Source organism: Podarcis vaucheri (genome assembly GCF_965113315.1).
Source record: "Podarcis vaucheri genome assembly, chromosome: 3".
Lineage (NCBI taxonomy): Eukaryota > Metazoa > Chordata > Lepidosauria > Squamata > Lacertidae > Podarcis > Podarcis vaucheri.
Window position 1 is genome coordinate 126,833,592 of NC_138761.1, and position 12,067 is coordinate 126,845,658.

The following is a 12,067-nucleotide window of genomic DNA, read 5'->3' on the forward strand; positions in this document are numbered from 1 at the left end:
AAGGAATTTTTATTCCAGTATTCTTGGCCCAAAATGTTTTCATTTGCTTATATGCCTGCAGATCGAAACCAAATACAATAAATGCTGGTGTCCTTTTAAATAGTCTGGATGTTTACAGCAAGCATATAATTTTCCATCATTATGGACGCCAAGAAAAATAAGAAATCATGATAAAAAGAAAAGTTTAATCATACATTTCAGCAAGCATAGGCGGAACATCAGAAATGTTTCTTCTTCTTTATTGTACATATTATTTTTAGTTCTTTAACATGCAGATTAGTTCCAGGAAAACGACATTGATTTTTTTAAAAATTACAACTCTGCCAGTTCATACAGTAGAATACTGTATCAACTGCAACAATTCACAAGAATACCCAGTTTTGAAAACTGTCCAGTGATAAGGTTGGTATATATAATAAATCATTCCTTTAGTTGATTGTGAATGTCCTCTGTTTGCAATCTTTCTCAGTCCTTTGATTAAGTTTGCTGCAGCAGCGCTTGCCAATGGGTTGATATTGGAGAGTTTAAGTGAAACATTCAATGCGCTTCCCATCCAAAACGATAACCAGAACAATTTTCACGTTCAGACCTCACTCCAGAATTTGTACTATGTTCTGCTATAGTCGTCATGAAGACCACAGATTTACTGTATGAATGTACAGACAAATTAACAGATAGTGAACTCATGAATTCCATTTAGTCGGCTCTAACACACTTGCTGCTCAATAGACATAGAGCTTAATACATTTCACTGAAAAAAATACTGAAAACACGAATGGGACATTTGAGGCAAAGTAAGCCTAGTAAGATTGATTGCTTTCAGCAATGTCATTCCTTAGGAAACCTTAAATCTTAATATTGATTTTTGAAGGTCACTGTGACTTGGCCTTGTTTACCTCAAATAGAAAAGCCTTCCATTTGACCCTTGCCATGGTCCTAGGCACTGCTTTTTTCAGGGGGGACGCAGGGGTACGCATACCTCTAAACATTTTGTGCATCTAAATTTGGCCTCATTGAGGGGCAGTATTTCAATACAAGTAGGAAAATGAGAGTACCTCTAAACATTTATTTTTTTAAGCAGAAATGGCACACACCAAAGTGCCACTGGCACATCGTTTTGAGCTCTTTACCATGGAATGTGCATGGGAGGCTCCACATCTTCCCTGGCAATCTGCATTCCATAGCTGGATGAGAAGAAGGAGGCAGTCCCCATTGGAATACGAAGTCACTAAAATCATTCTACTAGGTTGTGCAAGCTTTCCCTCAAGTGTCTGAAGAACTTCCATTATCTTCTTCTTAGCAGTGATGCTAAGAATAGAAGCATAGTTCCCCCCCTCTATTATTCTGTATTAAAATTGTATGCACATTTCACTCTTGCAACTGAAAATGTGTTCTAAAAGTGTGACAGAGCAATTACCTGCTTTTCAAGGAGTCCACTCCCTGTGTCTATGCATGACTCGCTACTCTGAGTGTGTGTCCTGATTGAAGGAGCCTCACCTTAGAGACATAATGGGCTGCCTTCTCTGATGGTGGAAAACTAGGCAGCATTTCCGCACCAGAAATGATGACAAATGCTTCAATTACACCTGATACAGTGCTGCACCAGAATTACTTTCGCCTAAGGACATCCATAGTGGGGGTGTGGTTTGGCCTCGCAGGAGGCTTTATTTATTCAATAATAATTTTGTCATGCTACAATAGCAGGTCTATCACAGTTTGGAAAAGACTGTTTTTCAAAAAACAAACAAGGTAAACCAGTATTATTATAATGATCACAGATGGAAGCTAAGATTGGTGATTTCTAAGCTCAGCTTAAAGGTCACAGTAAGGACTTCCTGGCTCACAGCTCATGGACATAACTGCTACAGTACCCCAGTTTTCAACGGACACTGAATGCTGAATTACTAGGAGTTTCTGCCCCCCCCCAATACTTTAACTGACACCCCTAAAAACATTTTCCTGGCAAGAAGGAAAGAAAATAGAAAAGAAAGATCAGTTGCCGTTTAATGGACAAAAAATAAACCATATGCTGGCTTTTTTTTGCCCTGCTATGTAAAAGGATATATAGTGATGAACTAAAATTAACAAAAGGGATACTGCATTCTCATCCACCTACACAATAGCCCAAACATCCTGCCATTAATTGCCTAAATGTTCCATTTAGGAAAGAAGAGTAACAATGGGTGGGGGCTGAAAAAAGAGACAGTCAGCCAGTTGATAGTCACAACAAACCAGCCCACTCACCAGTAGACACATGCTGGCTGGAACTTTTATTTATTTACCCCCCCCCAAAGGGTGTCATGCGGGGAGGGGGAATCACCTTAATATAACATGGTCTTTCCTGTTGCTGTAGCCACATCCATATTAGCAAGCAAGAAAAGTCATTCCATTTCTGCGGTAGGCACTCTGTCAAAGAAAGAAAATCTGTAATGAATTATCACATCAACTTAAACAAGGAAAAGAGGCAGAGAGCAGAGCAAGGCTTTCTTCCTGTTTTGTAGACCATTCTGGCTGCAATCTAACAGCAAGCATTAGAATGCTTCCACAATATTTCTGGTGAGGAAGCATTAAGCAACCACTTTTTCTATTAAAAGCTCAGTGTGGTTCACAAGTGGTTAGTGATACTATTCCAGGACATGTGCAAAAATATGACATCCTGTTTTGTTAATTGCCCAATACACGGGGGTCAGAACGACTATTATTGTAGTTTTTCTGTCCTTTATAAATCCATGCAATCTCTTCACTCTAGGAGACTCTCCTTGACAGAGACTTCATGGGAACTAATCCTAGTCTCCTAGATTCAAATCCATCCACCTTGGTTTTCATATTTTTAATATTGTTCACACTCAAAATAGATAAGCTGTATGTTGAAGACTGGTATATTTAAAGATTTCTACACCAACTTTCTTTTCCCCCCAAAATCAGTAAAACTTTATTCTATTTCCATTCTTCGCCATTAACAGAAAAATTGGAGAAAGCAATGTTTGTTTTACAAAGATAATGCATCTCCCAGAGAAGAAAAACCCTAAATTGAGAATAGAGGTAACATGGGAAAAAACACAGTACTGCCCTCTATTCAAAGAAAAAAACATACAAATAAAATGTTTTGTATGTCTCATTTAAGCTGAAGTCCATATAACAAGCAACGTTATCTCCTAGATCACATTGAAAGTATCTTCCAGAGTAGACTTGATAGTTTTTGTAATTATCTTCAATTAGCATGCACAGTGCAGAATTTCATAAGGATGAGGTATGCCACCAGTGTGATAACTTAAAGATATTTAAAACAATGCACAAATTTGCTGCTGCTTAGAACACTGCAGCTTCTAAACCCAGTTTATTTTACTGAATAAAAAATTTAAAAAGTTGTGCCTGAAGTGAATACATTTTTATTTTTTTTTGCAGCCAGCACCCAGTGTACTGTAAAAGAATACTTAGGCTTTCCATAGCTGTATTGAGACTTTCATCAAGGTGAAATAGTTGATGTCTGTGTGCTTTCCCCCCCTCCCTCCAGGCCCCTTCTCTCCCCTCCCTCCCCTTCCTCAGCCACACTTTATCAAGCGATTTCTACACCAACTTTCAACAAGGTCCTCTAAGGCAGCTTACAAAACCAATTAAAAACATACAAAAGCATCAACAATGGTTAAAAAAAGTTGGATAAAAATCAAATGAGCAGATCAAAAAGTCATTTGATGTTAAAAGGTTGGGGAAATGGGGCAGACTATCTGCTGCCTTAAAGCTAGCAAAAGAGTTGACTGGATTTGCTAGAGGAAGGAAGTACACAATTTAATCACCATCTCAAATACGTTTGTGGCCACCTTTTTTGCAGCAGCTAGCTCTAAAGGCAACACAAACAGAGATGATCGTTTTAGTTGACAGACTGGCTCATTTGGTCCCTGACCTTTGGTGGCTTTGCAGGTTAAAGCCATCACTTTGAATTGTGCTCAGAAACAATCTGGAAGGCAATGAAGGTCTTTGAGAAAAGGTGAAACATGTTCCCCACTGTGAGTCCCAGTTTACAACATTTTGGACCAAGTGAAGTTTCAGAGCACTTTTTGGAGGCAGTCCCAATCAAAGACAGCCACTGAGCTCTAAGGGCAGTGCAACACCAGCCAATACTGGTTGACTACCACTTCCATGTCAAACAGCCTGCCAACCAAGAGTAGGACTTAGCTTCCATTTATGAGCCTCCATTCAATTCTTTACTGATTCTGCACACTGATTTAAAATATTCACTGATTCACCTGAACAGAATGAATCTTGATGAATCTTTACCCCAGTGGGACATCTGCGCAGCTTTTCATAGATCTTGAATAACAAGGGACAAAACAGAGCTCAACAGAGGTTTTTTTTAGCATAAATGCTGCTGGGTCCTCCCTCTCTGAGAGGCACCTGCCTCTTCCAAGACAACCTGTCCATATGCTCTTCAACACATCAACCAAGGAAGACAAGGGTCGACCACTCTGGAAGTAGGTGGGATTTCTGCATTTCTCTGTTCTGATCTTGAGACTGAAACAAGTGGCCTGAGTCACTAATGATGAGGGGATGGAATGCTCAGGGTTTGTTTGTTTTTTAAAATGTATTTATTTATTTAGTGGATTTGTATATCACCCTTCCAAAATGTTTTCAGGGCATTTACCGAAATATAAAAATGTAACAAAATATAAAAGCACACAATCATAATCCAATGACAAAATAGCTATTGCAAAGCAGCGGGGATAATAAAATAAAGGTTTTGGCTGGTGCAAACTCGACCTTGTGGGCACTAGGAAAGTCTCCTTGGGGTGAGAGCGCCAAAGGGTTTTGAATATTGACTGTGAGTCCTGGAAGACCTGCTGTCTGCCTTGTTGGGTTTTTTCTACCTGGCCTGGGATGGCACTGCCTGGACTGACTCCAGCTACAAAAGCTGAGGCTGCTGAACAGAATCTTGGGCTGGGATATTATTTAGGAGGGACTGTTGGGGTTATGGGTCTCTACAGTCACAACAGGCACTGTAACTCTCCAACCCCTGAAGGAACACTCTTCCATTGTCTCCTGAGACAGACAGGTGCCAACCAATGGGTTTTTTGTTGTTGCTGTTGTTGATATTCATTTTTTTGTATCTTTTTAAATCTTATTATATGTGTAGGGCACATTTTCTATTATTTTCCAAGGATGGGTAGAGAATGCATGTGTGAAGCTTCAGTATTCACTTTTTAAAACTGAAATTCTATGCACACTTACCTCGAAATAAGCCCTACAGAATTCTGTTGTAAGTGTATTAATTAATCACTACATGGCAAATAATATAAGCTTGAACATAAGAGCATTTTTTGAAGTAAATAGCATGACAGTGTCATAAAAATTAAGAGCCGAGAATGATATAGTCAAACACAGGCCAGACCTTAAATGACTAAAAGAGATCCAATATACCACAAGAACCACAAGTCCAAAGATGCCATAGCTTTGCAGCCTGCCCAAGCTATTGGAGTTCACATTACGAATTTCATGCAAAATAACGTATTTTCCTTCTTGACCTTGAAATTTAAACAGTTTTATAACCACAGCAACAACCTTTAACACACAAATAAAACCTTTAAAGCTACTGTGCAGCCTATATTGAGATAAATGAACCTGAGAATAAACTTGGATTCAGATTAAAGTTAAACAGTTGAATTCTCCACAGTTTGGGGGATGAGATTTTGGCAGCCACACAAACACAAGTTGGATTCAGGTCATAAAGAATCCAGTCTACCCTACGCCCCCTTTAAAACCACACACACAGCTTTATTGTGGCCCATAGACCCAAAATACACCGTACAACAATAGCATATATTAAGGTGTAACATCGGCCTTGCTAGCCAACAGAGGAGCTGAACCTGCTTGGAAGAGGGCCTCAAAGCCATTCTGTTTTACTGTGCATCTCAGTCAGTTACAGCTTCAGTAGTTGCGAACCACACATTTACTCAGCAACAATCAACTTTAATATAAATGTAATGACCTGGGCAGTGTGCAACCACCATTGAACAACAGATCACTTCTGGACTTTAAACATGAGCAGGTGTGACAAAGAACACACAAGTAAGAAGAGGAGGAGGTCAAAGTCAACATTTGCTGGGATCTATTTCTTGCCTTCTCTCCTAATCAATGAGGTTTTATCAAACAGTATATAAATTATATGAAATAAAATTTTATTAAATAAATAAGATCACCTTATTCATGCAAGCTTTATTCATGAGCCTACGCTGGCTGACAGTGGGGAGGGGCAGGCTTGCAAACCCCACCTCCAGCAATTCTACCCATGCCGGTCCTCTTCATTCATAAGGTAGCAAACACTTTCATAGCAGTAAAAGGAGGCTGGGCTTAACGTAGCAATAGCTGGTAGCACACGTCAGGTCTGTACAACTTGTGCCCCAGGCTGAGCCATGGCTGATGGCCCATCGGAGAACTCAAAAGCCACCGGGTTGCTTCTGCCTTTCTCCGATGGTTGGTGGGCCACATTCACCTTGATGGGTCACAAATTGTTTAGATTTCACATTTGCTTTCAATGCACATGGAAGCAGATCAAGTGCAAGTGAGTGTAGTCATCGCGAAATATTGGAAGACACAGGAGCTACCCACACTGGAAGAATGGCAGATGAAGGTCATGGACTACATGGAATTGGCAGAGATGACTGGCAGAATCCGTGACCAGGGAGAAGAGTCGGTGGAGGAAGACTGGAAGAAATTTAAAGATTACCTGCAGAAGCACTGTAAAATTAAGGAATGTTGAAATGACGTTTGATTGAAAATAAGTGGTACTGGTAAAGAGATGCTTAAGAAAATGTAAATAGGGATTGATAATTGGAAATGGATATTTATAATAATAGGTTAATATATGGAGTAAGGATAATGTTAGAGGGTAAGGATTTGCTGAATTTAATATTTGAATTGGAATACAAAATGGGAGGTGTGAGGAGGTCAAGAAACTAGTGAAGAAAATATAAGATTTGAAAATATTAATCTTTTTTGTTTTTAGCCCTGAACTTTGGTATTTTTCTTTGTCTTTACTCTTTGTCTTTACTCTTTATTCTTTATTTTTCTTTTCTTTTCTCTATCAACTGTTTTTCTACTGTGTATTTTTTATTTTGTTTTGCTTTTGTGGTTTAAATGTTGGAATTGGTTTTTATTGTTTGTGAAACACTAATAAATATTATTAAAAAACAACAACAAGTGCAAGTGAGTGTAGATTTGGGAGTCATCTCAAAGTGGATCTAACCTATTATATTCTGATTGCAAACATACCACTAGGATTGGGAATTAATATCAGAAGAGTCAACACAAGGGGACATGTTACCTAATAGGGATATGCACAATCACAGAATACCTTCATCATACTCATATTCATTTCTCTGTAACAATTAATGACATTCTCATTATTTGTTTATTTAAATGATCTGCGTCACCCCACTGATATTGTATTGACTCTTAAGGCAAGCATAGCATAATTTTGCTTCCTAGTCGTTCTTCAATTCCCTTTTATGACACTGCATCAAAAAGCCTTTAACAAATTGCTGTTCCCACTTCCTGGAATTTGTCTGATATCATGAAGAAGAAAGAAAAGAAGGTGAAAGAATGAAGGCATCTGCTCCAGTAAAAACTTGAGGTGTGGGAATAGTCCATAAACGTTTGCCAAAAGGAGAAAGAAGAAAATTGGTATGGAGTGGACTATCATTGTAAGTTTCTCAGAGGCTACTGTAAACAATGGTGGGGGAAGCTTAAAAAAATGAAACTAAAACAATACTTGGCAGTCACTTTTGCAAAACAAACATACTTATGCAAAGTTCTTCCCATCACTGCCACAAACTTTAATAGACTTATTTTTTCAGAGTAAGAGAAGTTCTGGAAATAAAGTTAGGCTGGAAGCCTTAAGGGAGAGAAGCAGAGAAAGAACGCAAACTGTAAAGTTGGATTTTGTTTAAGGATCAGGGCAAAACATGTAGCCTACTAACATTAAGACCTCCCACAGAGTATTACTGAAGATTATTAGTACAGTATGTAGTGGCCCGATTAGACCCTCCACTAAATAGGGCTGCATACAACAAGTTTCATTTAGCTTACAAACATTTATTTGGAGTTTTCTGCTCTGGCCAGGGCCAGACAAATGAGTCTGTGTCCTAGATTATTGTTATTCCTGACAGACTCTGTTGAGTATTTTAAGGCAAATTGCTTGGAAGAGAAACAGTGTGGTTCAGAAAGCTGAGCTGGGTGGGAGGGGGTGGGTTGAAAGAGCCAGAAGATGATGGGATTTAATATTAACTGCACTGCATTACTTGCTGTGTGGCCTCCAAAAGACCATTCACCCTTTATGGCGTTTCAGTTTCCCTGTCTTTAAAATAGGAATACTATTACTTCCCAAGAGTGTTTCAATGGATTACAAGGCGAATGTTTGTTTAATGCTTTCAAAATATAGCATGTCGTATAATTATTATTTGCATTAGGCCATTTCGCCCCATTGTTTCTTATGGCTAGATACCAGGATTACTGAAGTGGATGTTGAAATAGGCAGCTACTGGACTCCAGACAGGAGTGGAATTTTCATGTAAGCAACTGAAAAAAGTTTGGAGAAAAATAGATATATTCCATTAGATGCTGCAGCTACTGGCTACTCAGGCAAAGATTTCTCTTTTTAATATTATGACAGGATAAACACCTATATATTGAAGCAAACACATATAATTTCCTATCTCACATATGTTCTATGAAAGGTGTGTCCACATTATTGCATCTACTTTTTTCCTTCACATTTGATAAACCTTGTTTGTTGGGAAAATAACTCACCCAGTGCTAAGCTTTTCTTGGGCCCCATGGCGTCTTTGGGTGTGTCTCGTTCTTTTACTGCTCAGGCTCATTAATGCCCCCTGTGCTCAGTTTCCACTGAAGCTCTTGTTCACCAGAGCAGTGGGAGGTAAGAGGAGTTAAGGTAATGCACCAGGGGTTGCCAGTGGTGGAGATGGGAAGAAATAAAAACCAAAAGAAATATACTATTTCAATCAAAGTCTAAAATTTGTAGAAGTGGTTTTGGTCTCAATATAGAAAAAATATTTATCCAAGAAACTCCTACGCGGGTGCGAACATCCTACTTCTAGTGGGATTTTGTTTGGCAAAGTCCTGGGCAAGAGTGGAAGCTAATACAGAACATGTCTATAAACAAATATATTTATTTAGCACAGATTGACACATTTGCTGGAGTATTTCAGTGATTATGAAGTGTAAACTATTTCCTAGAGTGGTTTCCTTTTGTGATTCTGCTAATTTATTCAATCCACCCCATTCTTTATGCAGTGAGCGTTAGGAGCTATTTTAACCACTCTGATTGAAATGTGTGTTGGAGGCACATATTCAAAATGGTCTTGTCATTTTTACTCCCAGAATAGAGGAAAGAGACTTGTACCCCACCCCTCACTTCTGCCAGGTGAACATGTGCTGAAATGTGATGAGCTGCGATAGGATGCAAGAATTGGTTAAAACAACAAACTCAGTAAGAATGTGTTTTTTGCACACTTGATACTAGGAAGCAAAATAAAGCAAAAACCATCAAGACAGTGCAGTCAACATATTGTCAAATACATTAAATTCCAAAATGAGCACTTCAGTTAATATAATAACAGAATGTGATGAATCCCAAGAACAAGGATTTAAAGAAGCATATTGCAGAACTAAATGAAAATCACATATTCCATGTATGTTTTGTAACATACGTCACTCTCAACCCTTCTACGAATCCTGCTGTCGCAAGCTGAAACATGAGGTCTTGGTGTGTTCAGGACCACAGAACAAAGCATCGCCACTACAACAGCACCGATCTCGGCCAAACTGCAGCTCCCTTTTTGCTTGTTGGCTTTTGATTGCAAAGCAGTTTGTGGTAACTCTTGAATGTCAAGCTCATATTTTTAGCCCTACAGTAGCTCTGAATTACCTTGGGTTTGTGGGTTTTAAAACAGACTTTTAACATTACTGATGTGGCATTTTGTTTTCAGTAATTGATATTAATTTTCAGGTTGCACTTCTGGTTTCAATCTGAGAAGCTCTCAGAGGACTGCAGCTGAAAGGTTCACAATAAAATGGTAAGGGATTGTTTTGTTTCCTTTTAGCTTTGGAAAAGTTTTAACTGCCATAGACTCTCCCAGTTTTGCTTGCATTAAATTTGCCCCTGCACAGTACAAAGCATTAAAGTCTGTCTGGCTGAAACAATTATTTTGGCATTTCTTTGAGTAGCCCATGTCTAGAATCTGGTGATAATCAACATTTCTGCAAGCTCAAGTTGATACATTGGACCTGTATTACACACTTTAAAGTGACTACGAAAACAGCAGTCATTTATTTATGAGGAGATCCTATGCCAACAGCAGATGCTTTCCATATGCAGAGCACAACGCCATTCTGCCACTCTCCATTGTTCTTACATGGTAGACTGTATCCAGAGATAGCCTAACTGGTCACGACAGCAGCCTTTGCTAATATTGCGCAGCTTAGGACTCGCCAATTCTCCATGGCTTAGCAAGGAAGAAAATGCTCAGCATAGCCTTTTCCTTAGAGCCAAATCTTAAAAAATAAAAATATAAAAATCACAAGATGTGCTTCTAAACAAACTGAAATGGCAAAAAAATGGGTGTCTTTTTTGAGATTTGTATGTAGACTTGGATTTTGAACCTGAACATGTTATATTTAAGATGTTCTTTTAGAACCAGGGTGAGCTCAAGAGCCAGAAGAAAAACACTTTTTCAGATCATTTACAAGACCCTGGGAGAAAGTTGCTAAAAACGTTATCTGAATGTTAAAAGACATGACCAGTTCTACTACGGACAGCTTAGAATTCCTATTTCACTTAACTTCACATGGTTATTAATATGATTAAGACAAGAAGTTCCTAGGACTGAGATATGGGGTCTGATATGGGGTCAGAAAGAGTGTATAATACTAGCAGACATTATTAAAACATTTTTAGACAAAACATGACACATTTGTTTTTGCTGCATACAACTGTCTTCCACACAGCACTGGGCATGCTGATGTCAGACACACCTGCCCCGCAATGCCCACTGCCAAAATTTGTGGGTGCCCAGCCACCTCATTGGGAATTTTGTGGGTGCTTGAGCACCCAGGGCCCCTGGGGCCCGGCCCCTATGGCGAGCATTGGGCTCTTCAGTTTCCCCTCCCTCTGCCTCCTCTGTGATTCCTTCTTTACTCTTTTGGTATTAGAGTCCTACAAGGTTAGTGCACTAAGTGAGAAGACCACCCAAACAGCTACAGTGGGACCACGGGTTACATACGCTTCAGGTTACAGACTCCGCTAACCCAGAAACAGTGCTTCAGGTTAAGAACTTTGCTTCAGGATGAGACCAGAAATTGTGCTCCGGTGGCACGGCGGCTGCAGGAGGCCCCATTAGCCTCCGGAACGAATTAAGTACTTAACCGGAGGTACCACTGTACAGCCATTGCTAGAGCATTGAACTTCAGGGGCTCAATCCACCAGGACACTGCCTGCATGACAATTCCCATGGCACAGTTACACCCACCCACCCACACCACACCCACACATATACATATACATACACCCACCCACACACCATATATATTTCCTACAAAATATACAATGTAGTTTTTTCCAAATAAAACATTTCAAAAAACATAAACACTCCTGCCTGAAAAAAAAGTTACAATGGGAAATTGCAAAAGCTAAAGGAAATGGAAAATCTGCAACTTACAAATCAAATACCTGTGAATGAGAACTACAGTGGAATATTGAAAGATTACATTAAATTTCCGGTATTCACAGATCAATATCATATTTAAGATTACTGAATTTCACATTTTCTAACTCAGATTATATCTTCTCTTAGGAACTATACAAATTATGAAGGACATCATCATCATCAACTTCTTAGAAAAATTATACTATATTCTGCATGAAACACATTGGAAAGCTACAGTTGTACAATGTTCCATCCTAAAACCACTTCCTTACAATTTAGACTATGTAAAAACTAACTGTTTTCAGGGAAGAATTTGGGGTTCCTTTATTGCTGCTGCTGCTGCTGCTACTGCG

At 39.1% G+C, this 12,067-nt stretch overlaps 1 protein-coding gene across 3 annotated transcripts in view; it reads right to left on the bottom strand.

Moving 5' to 3' along the window:
• Positions 1-223: 223 nt before the first annotated feature.
• Positions 224-12,067, bottom strand: part of SUPT3H (SPT3 homolog, SAGA and STAGA complex component) — a gene marked incomplete at its 5' end in the record, with an annotated part of 250,766 nt that continues 238,922 nt past the window's right edge. For 2 of the 3 annotated variants that reach the window (XM_082215810.1, XM_082215809.1), the window contains one exon: positions 224-2,406. In XM_082215810.1, coding sequence (XP_082071936.1) covers positions 2,365-2,406 — 42 coding nt within the window. In that variant the 3' untranslated portion in view covers positions 224-2,364. The remainder of the gene's footprint in view (positions 2,407-12,067) is intronic. The other variant, XM_082215808.1, reaches the window with a different exon arrangement.